General features: G+C 42.5%; 1 protein-coding gene across 1 annotated transcript in view; it reads left to right on the top strand.

Annotated features, from left to right (window-relative positions):
* Positions 1-582: 582 nt before the first annotated feature.
* The window catches only part of LOC139924351 (protein kinase C-binding protein NELL1-like), a 234,798-nt gene continuing 218,378 nt past the window's right edge, over positions 583-17,002 (top strand). Inside the window, exons 1-2 of the mRNA XM_078283149.1 lie at positions 583-631; positions 1,195-1,323. Of these exons, the coding sequence (XP_078139275.1) occupies positions 583-631; positions 1,195-1,323 (178 nt within the window). The remainder of the gene's footprint in view (positions 632-1,194; positions 1,324-17,002) is intronic.

The raw sequence follows: 17,002 nt of genomic DNA, 5'->3' as shown, positions 1-17,002 counted from the left end.
ACAGTAAATTTACATTCTGCAGTCTCCAGTATCTTCTTACAATTACCCCAAAAACGCAGTGTTCTACTTTATCAGCCGCTGCATTGTTCATTTGCACCATGAGATATGAAGTTCTTTGGATAATCTCTGCTGTAACAAGTGAGAACAACCTGCCTATCTATTACAGAGAATTCCCATACTCTCGACTCACCGACTTTCTTTGAAAAGCCTTTTTCTCACCTCCGAAATTGGAACTTTCTACGGTCTGAACGGGGGGAATTTAAAGATTTATCATTGACAAAATCCTCCATTTTCCTCGTGCCTTCAGTCGAGTTTCATAGATGTTCTGAATAAACGCGGATATTTGTCGTTTTTGAGGACGGGGGGGACTGAGCGGGTGCATTCCTACGTTGTAAACTCATGTGGTGTTGCTGTGAGGAAACCCCTCCTCCCGCGCTGTGGACCGCTCCGTTCCTCCACATCCAGGCGCGGTGAGAGAAGCGCAGAGCTCCAGACGGATCAGAGCGGGTCAGTGTGGATACGCAGCGGAGCGCACGGCGTTGGGCACGGCTGAGGACTCTGTACAGCGCAACTCCAACACAAATGGATATTTCCGTGGCTTTGTTATCCCTTTTCTTTTTTACCAAACCAGGTGAGTGCAAGGCATGTGGCACTGTGCGATAACGATAAGGAGAGTTGTTACAAGTGACACGAGCTTCTTAACGTTTTTTTTACGCTCCCCAATAATTTGCACCTTGCGCGCAAACATGTCGTAGAGATTTTTTTTTGGCAGGGACTCTGGACCGCATCTTACTGCCTGCTTCTAATCACAATACATTTTTAGATGAATTGTTTGTGAATAGCCAGGATCAGAATGAGGTAAACCAGTGGCACCTCTTACCTTTCTCTGTCATTGCTGCGCACAGTCTACCTCCAGCCCGTGAAGACAGGTGTTGGCTGCGTTATCGGGCAGATTTCGCGCATTTATTGGGGGTCTATACTAGCAATATCCTGCATAAGAATACATTAAAATTGCGTGACTTTTTTCCACGACCAGTCATTTTAAGAGCAATTAATACACATAAGCAATTACCACGTTTATTTGTAAAACATAATTTTTAATAAAGCCCTTTAGGCAGAATCCTCCTCACCTCACCAGTCTGTGAATGTTCTTAGACACTTCGACATTCTCTAACCTTCATTTCTCTCCACCAGCTTTGGCTTTCGGAACAGATCAAGATTACCAGATTGATATCATCAATGAACTTGACCTGGCAAATGCCACCTATGGAATTACCCAAGTGGCGGGGCTTCACAACAGTAGCAAAGCCTTCATATTTCGAGGTAATGCATGCCTATATAATATCTGTCTGATGCATCGGATTGGGCGCATTCAGTGTGGCTCAAGTTCAGAAATGTCTTTGTCTCCTACAGTATGTCATGGCTACACGCACTCCGCTCTTTGTTTCATTAGTTAGTGTGAGCAAAGCCAGCGCCACACCTTTTGGTGACACAGTATTAGTGGGGATGCTGAGCCAGAAAACTCCGGGGAGCCACCGCTCATAATTACTCCACATTTAATTTGTCCTAGGCAGCAGATGCTCCAGCCCCTTCCAGGCCACACTTGAGCGCCCCGTGTATGATTGGTGTAACACTGGAGCAGCAGCAGGACTGTTTCCAGTGACATTGTTGTGTAACCTCAACAACTGGTGGTTAATGGGATATGGTACAGAGGTGTAACAGAGGACCTGAAAGGGCACATAGCCTGAGATTGGGATATGTAGAGCCTCACTGGAAAGGAAAAACAGATTACATAATACTATAATCAATCTAGACGGATATTATTCAAATATCAAAGCCATAAGTCCAAATGGGAATAGTATAGTGATTTTTACACTGCAAAAATCCATCTTAGCAAGTCATTTAGTCTCATATTCAGCCTTCAGATCTTATTTTTCTTAAACCAAGAGAAACACTCTACCAGTGAGGAGAGATAACTCCACTTGTTTCCAATGCAGCTTCACTTGTTTCAGGAATTTTCTAGAAATGAGTGTCAGTATGTTGAAACCAGTCAGAATAAGGCAGATCACTGCACTGCTGTCAAGAAAATGACACTTGATTCTACAAAAGTCTTGAAACAAGTTGAATTGCATTGGAAACAAGTGAAATAATCTTAACTCCACTGGCAGATTTTTTCACTTATTTTTAAGAAGATTACGATTTTAGGACTCAATAATAGGCAAAACGATTTTTTTGCAATGCTCAGGAGATAAAAAGTACCATAAAGTCTGATAAGGTCACATATAAACTCACTATTGAGTAGCATGAGCTGTAAACCCCTAGAGGAATATCACTGTGCATATTATTGGTGAGATGCATTACCAGTGTTGGAAGACAACAACTTTGCTTTGGCACTTGCTGCTCTACAGTCTGAGAAGAGCTCACACCTCTTTATTTAGTGCTGTCAGCTTTATAAGCAGAGACTGAATTATTTGAGAGTAGAAGTATGAAGACTAGAAGAGAGGGATTAGGAGAAGAGTGGAAGACACTAGAGAGAGAGGAGAGAGAGAGCAGGGGGATTGTATGTGAGGGAGATAGAGGGATTTTACAGTGGCAGTGATTAGTTGATGCACAGATCTTCACAGTTTCCTGGGCTTGCTGTGTGTTTGTGTAGTTTTAGAGTTAGACCGATATGGGTTTGCCGATATTGACCTTTTGTTAAATATCAGATATCAGCCGGTCAGTGTCGTCCACATCTGATATGATGTAGGCTACAGAAAAACAGTCTGGAAAACCTGATGTGAAATTTGATTTTCTTTTTTTCATCCAGTTGTTCAGTAATGTTTTTGCACATTAATTCTTCATTTAAAGGCAGAGTTTCCCTATCGTAGAATAGGTGTGGTGGGTCTCCCTGCCTTAAAGAGCTGCTAACACTAAAATAATCTCATCAGTCTGGGTTTCAGTGGAGAGTTTTTGTGTCCCATGATGGTCTGAATGCGGTTTCAGAGGCTTTTCCACCCTGAGGAGAAGAAAATTCTGGGAGAAACTCTGAATCTTTGTAGTTTTCTGGCATGAAAATTGTTTCAAGATATTGAATATTGAGACAAAACATCAGCTATGGGCAGCTTCAATCCAAAATCATCGGCATCATCCTTAAAGAACCTGTATCGATCGAGCCCTACTCGTGGCTGTGTGTGTGTGTGTGTGTGTGTGTGTGTGTGTGTGTGCATTGTCTCCATTCGTGTGTGTGTGTGTGTGGTTGTAGTTTCTATAGTGCTTGGCTCTGTGTGCCACTGGCTCCGAATGAATGAAGGCAGGGCTTCTTGGCTAACTGTGCCGAGGTGGAGCTGGCTGAGACTCAGGGCTTCAGGCCAGACGGATACAGCCTCACTTTCTACTGATGCTACTGCACTAGAATAACACCCCCCCCCACCCCCCAACCCCCCCACCCACACACACACACACACTCTCCTACTCCCACCCCCGTCTCCAAGTCTCCGACCTGCTATCCCCATGGTTTCCAGGCTCCAGCAGCCAGATAGCATGTGAAACTGGAGGCTAACCCATAGGGGAACATTGGTCCTGAGAGTTGGAGAGGATGTTTGTGTTATGACCTATTTAACACTTCGCCCACACCCTCACTGCTTTCATAGCCCTATAACCCAGATGGCCCAGCAGAGCGCTGCAGCCAAGTTGAACTAACTATCAGGCGTTTTAAAAGTGAGGAAGATGATGATGCTCTAATAAGTTAGAGCAACAAACAGCCGATGATTAACCGCCTGGTAATCTGTGCAGGACCCAGCGTGGCTGATTGGGTCAGTGATTTCTCAAGATGATTTATGTATGCTGTATGCAATCATGTTTTGCACCAAGCTCGATATCATATTTCAGCCGTTTGATTGCATAAATTGTGGAGCAGCATATTGTAATGGATTTAATGCTGGTGAAATGAATGGAAAAAGGCCCTCAGGGAATATGGGAATGTTGGGTCTGCTGCGGCCCCTTAGTGTCGATAGCGTGGAGTGTTGGGCCGCGATGAGAGAGAGAGAGAGAGAGAGAGAGAGAGAGAGACAGAGAGAGAGAGAGAGGATCTGGCAGTCCCTCGGCTGGCTGCTGGGACTGGTGTCTCCAGTCTCTCCTGCTCCCAGTTAGCCACTGATTCACAAACAACAGATGGCTTGCGTTGGTGGAAATAGATGCCAGGGTTTATGACCTTAAGTTATGGTCAAAAGGAAAATGTATCAGGGCCGGCGCCACTGATAAAAGAAGCCGGTTTAGCAAAGTCAGATGAGTGCAGCCTCCTCTAAAAGGTCTTTATCTAGATGTGTACCTATCTGATCCTGCCTTATGGATCATTTTTCACTCTGGAGGCCAACAGAATGAAAAATGCTAATACTCAGATTTTTTTCTCCCGCTCTTACAGTTTGTATTGATGGTGGGACGCAGCTCAGCTAATTGCTAAGACATTTGTTATAATTTGTATTCCTTTTTTGTGTTAAGGGGGTATGTTATGTTATGGCAGCTTCTATAAGTGGTATTGAGTGAAGTCAGTGTGTCCAGACCGGGGGCTGACCTACTTTCTCAACCTAGATTGTCAACCTCATTACCCGGACCCCCCTCGGTCGCACTGTTGATTTTGATTTAAAATTCTTCTAATGATTATCCTCTGTTTGTACTTGGCATCCCTGTGCAGACATGTGTTGGGTGGAAATGTGGATTTTTATGATTAAATGGTATATGTTGAAGCTATTTGCAGTGATTCTGGTTTTAAAAAGGAATGGGATTATGGTCGGTAGATATTTGGCTTCTCCTGAAATGTGTTTTTCAATAGATGCTGTGTGTAAATGATCCAGGGGGCATACATTGTGCCTTAATGTATTCACATGATATCATAGGCTGTGTGATATTTAATTCGGCTACCTGTCAAATGAGCGCAGTAAATGTTTTGATTGGTAACTTCTATGCTGTATATCCTCCACTGAGCCATTTTTAGCACCCTGAGGACGATGGCTCTCCATCAAGATTTAATTTATTCTCTAAGAAGTTAAGAATATGTGTTTATTTCTAAGTCATGAACACCTAAACGTAAGGCCGGTATGGACAAAATGAATATCACGATAATCAATAAGAAAATCCTTTCGATATCGATATATAATGATATCTGTAATGGCAATATAAAGCTTGATAAAACTCATTTTCAAATCATATTCTCTGATTTGTTTTAATTAGTATCTGTTTAATTCAGACAGAGTTGTGTATCATAATAACTCAATATCATTATTTCATCACAATATAATTCTATTGAAAGACAATAAACAGTAATATTGTGGTCCAGCCCTACTTGATTAGACCTCTGCAGTCCAGGCATGACTCGTGACACGGTGATGTCTGTTTTTCATCAAATACAGTGGAAAATATTAGATTATTTAATGGTTATTTGAATTACATGAACACTACTGATATGAAGAGATTGCCATACTAACACAGCAGGTGTGGGAGCTCCTCCAGCTCTCTGAGTCTGTCCGCTCTGTATGAATTACTCTGGATCTGTCACTAATTGATTCAGTTGCTCAAAACCATTCATGTTAAACAGGGAAACGGTAAGAAATTCAACCTTGATCCTGATACCTATAATATCTATAAACTCATCTCCTGTCTGCCATTGTGGTCAATTATCCTAAACACTTAACACTGTGATTTTTTAATTTAAGATAATGTCTACCAGAGCCTGCAATCTGGCTTTAGACCTCAGCACTGAAATGGACCTTAATTAGCTTTTAATCGACCTTCTTTTAGATTCCAATCAGAGGTTTTTTCCCCAACCTACTATTCACTTTAAAGGACAAATCCACCCAAAAACACCTTAACACTGATAAAAAAAACAAACAGCTATTGGTGATGTTCTTTGCATTTCTGGGTCCAGTTTGTTGTTTGGTGTATTTTTTTTCTTGGTGGATAACTGGCCAATCGTAGACGAGGTGACGTCACCTCCAGATATTTCCAGCAGCTACAATGGAGTTTGATATGAGAAAATGTTTCAGGATGTAAAACATCAGCGGTAAACGTCAGGTTTTGGTGTCAGTCCCTCAGAATCAAAGAGCGAGGGCTTCTTTCTAGAGCCGCCATTTTGCACCAAGAGACGTTCAACAATCATACAGGGAGAAATCCATCGTAGAAGAGGAGAGAGACCAATTTCTCCACCCACAGGAGCAGGAGAGAGACCAGAATGCAATGCAGCATGAAGACAGGTTGTGATTTGAGTAAGGGGGGCGACTGGAAAGCTGCTCTGCTATTGTGATCACTATCCATCTCTCCACCTACTTGTTGGGCTGAATGCAACAAGTTCACGCCCCTTCTCAGGAGGTTGTCAAAAGGCATTATGGGAAATGTAGGAAATCACTAACTAGAGTAGAAGTAGACAAGGCAGGAACAAAGTGGGCATAACAACTTCCAACAATTCATCACAAAATAACTCCTGGAATGCACAGTTTAGTTTAATAGTATTTGAAGGTGGATTTTTCTTTTAAATATACCTTTAGATGTTGTTGACCATCAAATTATACTCAGGGGGTCAGGGCTAAAAATATCATCATTATAACACACAGGCTGTGTGATACAATCTCATTGAGCTATATAATTTTGTGCACATCAGTATTGATTCCTCTGACTGGTTCCTGGTCAAACGGTCCTTCAGATTTTGGGGTTGGCCCTTTACTTTTCCCCCACTACAAGCCGCATCCTGCGCTGCAGCCCGGTGACATCATCTGTAGACATGGCATCAGTTTAACAAGATCACACACACGTCAGCAGAACCCGGCTTCTGTGCTATGTGTCCCCAAGGCCCGCGTCAGTGAAACTACGCACCAGACGTCTTGGTTCAAAACACCCTCAATTTAAATCCCCTGAACTGACCCTGAAAGCTGATGATTGTACGGTCACACTTTAGATTCTAGTCAAAAAATCCGGGAGCGGGACTTCTGGGAGCGTTTCAGATTTTCCACTATGCCACACAAAAGCAAAGTGGTAATATAGAGGTCATCAGAAAGGTCTTCTATCCAGCATCTAGTCTGTGTCGGAGCTGCCGCTGCCTCCTCTGCCTCCTCTGCCTCCTCTGCCTCTTCTTCTGGAGTGTTGTAAACTACCGCTTGTTGTAAGGACTGAGTGTTGTAAGAACTGACAGGCATATTGTGAACAGCAAAATTTGTGACTCTGGAATGACTCTCAATTTCTGGTGGCTGACAACTGAGCAAAATTGAATTCCTCTCCAGCAAGAGAGCTACAGTGCAGCCAGTGCTTTATTAACAGCAGGAAACATGCAACAAACGACTGCTCTCTTCCTGCGCTGCCCGCGATAATCTGCTGCTCACCGAGTTCTCCAAACTCCTGATCCAGAACTAGATGTTCAGGGCGGATCACTGCTACTTTGCTATTACTGCATTTATGTACACTGAAGCTGGTTTCAAAGGAAAATCCACCTGAAAACACTCCAATACTGTTAAAAAAACAGCTACTGGTGATGTACCTTGCATTTCTGGGTCCAGTTTGTTATTTGGTGTATTTTTCTTCTTTGTGGATAACTGGCCAATCGTAGACGAGGTGACGTCACCTCCAGATGTTTCCAGCAGCTACAATGGAGTTTGATATGAGAAAATGTTTCAGGATGTAAAACATCAGCGGTAAACGTCAGGTTTTGGTGTCAGTCCCTCAGAATCAAAGAGCGAGGGCTTCTTTCTAGAGCCGCCATTTTGCACCAAGAGACGTTCAACAATCATACAGGGAGAAATCCATCGTAGAAGAGGAGAGAGACCAATTTCTCCACCCACAGGAGCAGGAGAGAGACCAGAATGCAATGCAGCAGAGAGACATGTTGGGGTTTCAGTAAGGCTGTAACTCTCACTTTTTCTCAACTGGAAAAACTCTCTTACTGTCACTATCACTGTCTCTCTGTCCGCCTACATGTTTAACTCAAAGCTGAATAAGAAGAAGTTCATACCTCTTCTCTGTGGGTTGTCGAAAGGCATTCTGGGAAACATAGGAAATCGCCAACTGAAGTAGAACTAGACGAGGCCGGTTGAGGGAAAGTGGGCTCACCCAAAAAAGTAAATTACAACACTTCATCACAAAATAACTCCTGGAGTGGACTGAACATCACAGATTGATGAGATCTAAAAGAAGATAATTTGAATGTGGATTTTTCCTTTATTGCTGCTCATTTGGCCAAAATGGCACTGAAAGACATGAACAATACACACAAAAATAGATACACGCACCAAAATAAATCAGTCTAGACCAAGCGAGTACTCATGATTTTAATAATGATGGTGTCTAATTGCAGATGATAAAAAAAGGATTCCGTGGAGTATATAGGCAATTATAGCTGATTACAATGATTACAGTCCCTGAGTACACTCTATAGAGGGGGGTCCATATTATCTATAACAGTGTATGTTTTCCTCTTCATCATCTCTGTCATGACCGCCAGGGAGTCTGATGGTACAACTATGACAGAAATCTGTGTAACAGCACATTATGCTTGCCATTCATGCATTATAGGATATGCATCATTTTACAACAGTAGTAATCTATTTATTCAACAGTAATTAGGTGGTAAATTAAATTCCACATATACTGTTGTTGCCTCTGCCAGTGAAGTTGTCACACCTCTCTGTCTGTCTGTCTCTCTCTGTCTGTCTCTGTCTGTCTGTCTCTGTCTGTCTGTCTGTCTCTGTCTGTCTGTCTGTCTGTCTGTCTGTCTGTCTGTCTGTCTGTCTATCTGTGTCTCTGTCTGCCTGTCTGTCTGTCGCTGTCTGTCTGCCTGTTAGCAAAATATCTCAAAAAGTAATTAACGGATTTGGCTGAAATTTGGTGGACAAGTAGCCTTTGGCCGAAGGATCAGTTGATTCGATTTTGGTGATGATCTGAATCTGGGTTAACGTTTTTTTAGCAATAACTATTATGCTGCGTTCATGTGTCGTGGGAAAGTCCGACATTCAGAATTTGCAAGTCAACTGCTGAACAGCGTTGCGGTCACATGCTATTTTCCTGGAAAGTCAAATCCAGAAGACAAATGACAAACAAACATAAACCGTTATGAAGGCTGCAGCTTTGAAGTTGGAGAATTGTTCAGTGTTGGTGGAAGTTCAACCGAGTGACTTCTGGTTGTGGTTATTTTTTTTATGTTTTTTTCATTTCTTTACATCTTCTGACCCACCTAGCTAGTGCAACTCAACAAAAGTTGCATTACAGTACTTTCTGCTGCTGATAGATTTGATTGTTTGAACCTCCATCAAACATTCTGCTGACAGACTCCCTGTCAATCTTAAACTATGTATATCAATGTGAAGTCAATAGAAGCCCGTTTTTGCACCAATATCTTCCTTGTTCCTTTCAGGCAAACACTTTGACATCTCAGAAAGTGTTTAAATCCATCAACAGAAGCATATTGCAGAATATTGCAGAAGCAATATAGTTTGTGTAAAGATTGATGGCTAGTTGCGTCTGTCTCTTCATAGATAGAGATTCTTGACAGTGAATCAAGACAAATGCCTTGAACCAAAATGCTATGCCTTTATGTCTTTTTAGTACTGCAGATATATCCCAGGGTACCTGAAGAGGATAGAAGGTTAACTTGACGGACAGATAAATCCACATTTCACCGCAGGTTCCTTTCTTCTAAGCATATCAGCGTCGTGCATGTTACTCCTGTTTTAGAAGGTAGGAATATGCCAATCTTTGATGTGCTCCACTGAAATGTTATCATGTTTGTGTCAGGCAATTGGGCAGGCAGAAGGTTTGGCTCCACTCGAATGGATCTGTCTCCACTCTTACGCCGGAGATGAGACTAAGCTGTCTGTAACAGGAGAATGAAAAGGAAAATGGCAAATTAAAGTGCCGAATTTAGCTCACAATCGCAGATGCGGCGGCGTAAATTATACAGTAGGTGGTTCCTGGGTTAAGAAGGAGAAATAGGTGGTGACACACATTCTAGAAATATTGATGAATGCAGAGTGGATTACTAGCAGCAGCAGAATGTGACCCAAGCAACGCTGCAATTGAAACAAATTTTGAAATGACATCGGAGGCTGTCTGTGCTTCGCTCCTCTTTTAGCTAGGAGTGAATTGGCTAGAAAGTGAGAGGTTTCAGTGAGGTCTCATTCTCTCCTGCATCCATGCTGTTGCTATTTATACCTCGCCCCCTCTGACTGCAGAGTGGAGCAGGGTTGCATATGGCACAGATATTACAGAGAAAGCCCCATGCAGGCAGGCCCAAGAGGCTGGGCAGTTCACAGGCTGTGTGCGGCTAAGCCAGGCTATGACTGTAAAGTCTATGGCACACAATTCCAGTCCCCGAATCCAGCGGAGGCTATCAAACCTTTCATCTTTTATGTATGAGTTTCCTGGCTGTCCTACTGCTGGAGGAGGCGAGACACTGGTCCCACCTCACAGGAACCACAGCAGAATTATTCCGTCTGAATTATTCATCGTACATGAGGGTGATATCTTTCAAAGGGACAGACGTGTCTCTATTGCCCCCCTGCTGTCAAATTAAAGGCAGGCTGGATGAACAATGGGCAGACACAAGTGCCTTCAATTGGATGTGGAAAACATGATCTGATCTCATCCTCCGTGGCTGCAACACACTTTTCATTCCCCCAGACCTAAAATCCATACGTTCGGTTTAAAGCATCATCTGGTGTAAGGACAGGGATCGATAGCGAGGGTTTTTGGCGGCCCGGTAATGTCGTATAAAGATGCGTTTCAGATATTTCTGCTCTGTAAATCAGCTCACATCTCTCCAGACATTCGAGATCAGTTGATGAACAATATTTTTAAGATGTCACTCGTCACTCTGTCTAAAGGCCGCTGTGATCGCAGTAAGACATGTGGTTGTAAAAATGACATCTGTGACTCATCCTGGTGCACACACACACACACACACACACACACACACACACACACACACAGTAAATAGTCACTGCTTTAATAATCAGACCACATATTGTAGCAAATAGCAACTCACCACACAAAGAGTTGACCGCACAGAAGGAAGCTGGAATGCTGGCTCCTTTAATGATTCATCTTTTCTATTTTTACAAGTAAAACAGTACTGAACACTGCATTTTGTTTTTCATTTGCAGCCTCTTCAGGTTTGCTTGTTACAAACAATGTGCGCTTAGACCTGGCTGTGTGGAAGACGGTGGCGGCGGTGCATCATGCAGGCTCCTCCCACAGGCTGGCTCATTATCAGACCAAGAGAAATGTCACCTGCTGCATGCACTTCTTCAAATCCTCCACTGTAAGACGGAAAATTAACACAGTCACCTCAGCGCAGAGCAATTAAACTCTGTCTATTTATCGCTCTCTCAGACTGTTCATGGAAGGCGCAGGAACGAGCCTTCAGCACCTTTATCCGATCTCCATCAGAAGCCTGATATAATTAGCCCTGCTTTGTCCTGCCTAAAGGCATTGTCTTTGTTTTGATGGTATCGCAATCACACTGTAATTGCATTCACTTTCACTCCAGTGGCTTTATAACCTATCATAGATTGGGACTGGAATTTGTTCTGTTACGACTAATTACAACTAATAACATTTTTAGACCGCTTACATATTGCGGGATTCATTTTCTGGGCAAGAGATGCGTGATATATCAGCAGCCTTAACTTTATTAACCAATAAATTAATTAACCAACAAAAAAAAAACATATTTCTATCAGGAAGTTTGCCATATTTCAGTAGACATCATGCCAAATCTGCTTCGCTGCGGCCAGCCAGCCATGTGGATTTGCTTGTGTACTGTTGTACCGTCACATGCTAAGTTTTCCATATCTATTTGGAGATATTGACACAACCACAGAAACTGAGAAGCTTCAAAATGAGATAACCACCATTTGAAATGAGTTGCACATAGACAATAATTAGTAGAACCCAAATAAAACAAATAAGGATATTTAATGTAACTTAAGTCCCTTGTTGACAAAATGGTACATTCTGGATTCTCTATATTTTTGACATAGTCCATTGAATGATTACCTTTGCATTTAATGAATATACAGCATTTCAGAATAGAACTCTTCAGATACATTTTGCCAATAGATAGTAACATAAAATACAGCTGAAATGAGCAGTAAAGGTGTGTTGTTGAGTCCAACCTCCTGACGTGGTCATGGAATATCATTGATTAACTGTCAACACAACAAGCTGGTTACCAAGACAACAATGGCACCCATCTTGTCGGTAGTTCAACACACCACAGACTGCAGCCATGGCAGCCTGAAGGCAAAATGTGTCACTGACAAAGTCGTGCAATTAGCTTGCTGCTGTCATGTGTCGTGATTTTCATGTTTTAACTGTAGTTGAATGAGTGCATGCTCCTCTCTGGGTTGAGACAGTTTTACCGACCTTGGTCTTAAGAAACCCTTTTCAAGACCCAGTGGATAAACTCGAACATGCATGGTGGTCCAGCTGAAAACAAAGCTGTTCCTCTCAGTTCCTGGAGATACAAGGTTTCCACTGGACAGCGACGACACATCTTTTAGTGTTTAGTGAAATGTTCTTTTTTAGGCTAATAAATAAAATGTTAAGTACTGGGAATTTGTTTCCTAAACAATATCATTAGACTGCTAAAATTAAATGATTATTAATTAATGTAGGCAAGTATTAGTGTTATTTTTGGATGGAAATTATGCTGGAAAATAGTCAACAACCATTTCCATTACAATAACTAGATTAAAATTGTATGTCATGAAATTCAAACAGTAGCTAGACTAAGAGATTTGCATTCAGTCAGCTGGAGCTATTATTTCATATCAAATCATATTCAGATGGGTTTTTTTTTTTTTGCATTCCCATGGAGATACGTATCTGCACAGTACTATCTGTGATTCTTCTCTTTGTCTCCCTCTTGTCCTTTCTGCTGAGTCATATCAGCAGCCTTCACTCACACTGAGATATCACAGACGACTGAATCTGTCTGTTGTAACTTATTGATGCAACCACCCATGATGCCTTCCCATTAAAAGCAATGTGATATTTTTGGGCATCATGGAGAAACGGCTGCTGGCTATCTATATTGCAGCATTGCAACACTCAAGTGTGTGAATCTGATATTAACAAGGTTGGTAAACATGTTGTTGCAGTAGAGTTGGGTAGCAAAGTTTGTGTTTTGACTGGAGATGAACTCAGATGACGACAAAGGATGTGATGACACTGAGACTAAAATGACCCAGCAGGTTTTAAAGAAGCCCTATTACAGGAATTCTAATTGTCCTCTATTTATATACACACACTGTATGATTACAGCTTTTAATGAAGACATTGTTAAAACTTGGTTTTGTTTGAGTGGTTAAATTTTAAGTTGTTGCATTTTCAAAAATCCTCCTTTTTTCCAGGCAGTTTCCAGTAAACGTTGTTTCTGACTGGCTCCCTCACTAAAGAATCAATGAAATCCTTCCAGTTGGGCCAGTTTGCTGTGTTTGAACTGGAAAGCCTCCAATCAGCAGCTTAATCTGCTGCTGTTGTCGGCCAATCAGGGTTCAGTATTGTGACCGTTCTGCCTGTGAGGACTCAGTTTGCGTTCAAGTGCTGGTTGGAAGGTCCGACATCTGGGACTTGTAGGTCGGCTGCTGAAGAGCGTTGCATCAAACCCGGAAGACAAACGATAAACAACGTGACATCCTGAAACCAATGCTGAAGCCACACTGCTGTGTACCATTTACAGTCTATACACACTGATGGGTTAGGCCAGGTGATGTGTTAATCTGCTTGTTCTTTTGGATCTGGGCGAAGAGCTGCAGTGTTATTAGACTTTGCAATGTGGATCGCAGGAAACTCTGGGGTTAAGACTGTTCAAATGAAAAATTGCACAACTCACTTCTTTCCTTTCATTGTTCCCAACAAAACGACACAGATTGGCCTTGAAGGGGGCGCGATAATTAAAGGTCTTTAGAACTCAAACACATCTCAGACACCGCTGCTCCGATTTTGATGAAACTTGGAGGGATGACGCATTTTGGCATTGTGTTCTGCCATTTCAAAAAAAATTTTTTTCCACGTGAATTTTTTTTAATGTTTTTACCTGCCGTTACACATGGAAAAACAAATTATTTCACATGCAAAGAGACAATTCACAGGTGAAAATGTCACTTTCACATATGAAAACCAACATGCGTGCAAATTCACATGTGCTTTGAATTCACATGAGGGTTTTCACTTTTAGGAAGAAAGGTCGTAACTGCGACACCGCCGGTCCGACTTTGATGAAGCCTGGACGGATGATGACGCATCTTGGTACTGATTGGCAAGGGCGTAGGTTTGATTTTGACATTGGTAGGGACACAAATGGGGGAGGTCCGGAGGGGATGTAACCCCCACTGGAAGCTGAGGCGTTTTGCATTTATGGCAGGCCATTTCATGTCATCTAGAGCCTTAATTTATATATATATTCATATATATATATATATATGTATATGTATTGTATGTATGTATGTATGTATGTATATATTACCTAGTCATTATTCGGCCTCACCTGTGACCCTGCCCCTCCACCTGCCTCTCCTCCTCTGTCTGAGCTACTACCTGGCTGGACTGCTTCTGTCACCTGACAAAATAATACATTGATGCATGCCATATGAAGAGTGGGAAAATGTATGGCTTAGTTGAGTATTATTATTATTATTATTATTATTATTATTATTACTATTATTGTTGACTCTGCAAATTAACAATTCAGAAAATATATTCCTCGAGTTACATTTTGACTTTTTGTAAAAAAGCTCCTAATGTCCACCTTTCTTTTTTTGGCTGCCATCCTGACTGAGCAAGTGGCTGCCTTCCTGCCTGAGCAAATCACCAAATTAGCCAAATTTCCAAACATACACACACACACACACACACACACACACAGTGTAATTCAACCTCTAAGAATAAACAACCAAGTCTGACACCGTAATATGGCTAGGCAAGTTGTTAGCTATCATCCATCATAATAGCTTGCTTGTGGTAGTTTCTACTAACCAGGAATAATAACGAAAACAAGTATGAATACGTCTATGAAAATACTAAACACATGGATAGTATATAGGCTACTTATGGTCGTCACTCGTCACAGACACACGCGACGCGGTGCTTAAATAAACTAACTTTAATGGCTAAACACAACTGTTACTAATATAAAATAGGATGGAGTCTTCACTCGCATGCTCGCCGGTAGGCGGAGCTTTGGCTCTTCTTGTACACAGCCCATAGCATTTCATACGTTAGCAAGAAATGGCAAAGCCAATCAGCGATTTTTTGGGGGGGTTAGGGAGGCGGTGTCACACCAATTTTTATCCAGGCTGCAAAAATGGTTCGGGTGATGCAATGACATTCTAAAACAGCCTAAAGTTTCGTTACAGCATCCGTTGCTATGCCGACACGGGACACCAACGCACTACACCAATGCAGCGGGACTCATAGTAGAGAACGCGATCTGTTAATTGACTAGACACTGACGGACAAAACAACGTTTATTGTCAATCAAAATAATTGCTAGGGACATTTCAGAGTCGCTTGATATTGGTAGGGACACGTCCCTACCGTCCCTACCCAATTCTACGCCCTTGCTGATTGGCCCACGCTGTGCCCGCATCATTCACGGGCGACGACATAGTTTACTTGTTCCTGTTTGAAAGAATGATTGCATGTTGCTTGCGTGTTCGTTACAGCATGGATACCGTACTGCAGTGGTTCTCAACGTGGGGTCTGGGGACCACCAGGGATCCTTGAGGGGATTTCAGGGGGTCCCCATTATTTTATTTACCAGAAGTTAACACAATAGTTTCCCTGTTATCTCTCTACCTGCCATACAGATAGTCATGGAATTCTGCACAAAATCATATCTGATAATAAAAAATATTCTCAGATTTGGGTCCGAGACAAAATCTCATCAAATGGGGGTCTGTGGCTCTAATGTGGACTAAACTAGGGGTCCATGATATGTATCTCATCAAATGGGGGTCCGTGACTCTAATGTGGACTAAACTAGGGGTCCATGATATGTATCTCATCAAATGGGGGTCCGTGGCTCTAATGTGGACTAAACTATGGGTCCATGATATCTGTCTCATCAAATGGGGGTCCGTGGCTCTAATGTGGACTAAACTATGGGTCCATGATATCTGTCTCATCAAATGGGGGTCCGTGGCTCTAATGTGGACTAAACTATGGGTCCATGATATCTGTCTCATCAAATGGGGGTCCGTGGCTCTAATGTGGACTAAACTATGGGTCCATGATATCTGTCTCATCAAATGGGGGTCCGTGGCTCTAATGTGGACTAAACTATGGGTCCATGATATCTGTCTCATCAAATGGGGGTCCGTGGCTCTAATGTGGACTAAACTAGGGGTCCATGATATGAAAAAGGTTGAGAATCACTGCCGTACTGTACCTGCTACACGCCTCCATGTTCACACATCTCAGTATGTAAATCCTCACACACTGTAGGTGCAAACAAGAAATTCTCCAGTGAAGGATCAAAGGATGGTGGATTTAAAAAAAAAAAAAAAAAAAAAAAAGCATGGGAGCACTGACTGCATCACAAGGCAAGCCGTCATTTTGTTTTAGTCAGGGTTACAGGAGGGAAGCGTACAAAAACACAGGCAGAGATGCTGCTGCTCTTCTCCTCGACTCGCAGCGGCTCCGAGCTTTTCATGTCTCACAGCGCTTGTCTCTGAGGCGAGGCTGAACTCTGGGAGGGGGGGAGGGGCGGTGGGGCGGTGGGGTGGCGGAGGCTTTGATGAAAACAGTGAAGGCTTATTCAGTCTTGTTGCTAAATGAATTTAGCTTGAGGTTGTTTGCTGCTAAAGCATCCTTCACACAGGGAACCGGGTATCTGTAGAGCCTGCCAGCCTCATGCCAGCGCTTTATTAACGCTAAGGCTTTAGCTTTACGATGCCAAATGACTGAGGCCTGCTAATGCATCACAGTGACAGCACTTCTAGAGGATGGAGGCAGCATTGTATACACTAACACACACACACAC

The sequence above is a fragment of the Centroberyx gerrardi genome, chromosome 1 (assembly GCF_048128805.1).
Source record: "Centroberyx gerrardi isolate f3 chromosome 1, fCenGer3.hap1.cur.20231027, whole genome shotgun sequence".
Taxonomy (NCBI): domain Eukaryota; kingdom Metazoa; phylum Chordata; class Actinopteri; order Beryciformes; family Berycidae; genus Centroberyx; species Centroberyx gerrardi.
The sequence above is the reverse complement of the archived record's forward strand: the minus strand, read 5'-3'. Positions and strand labels throughout refer to the sequence as shown.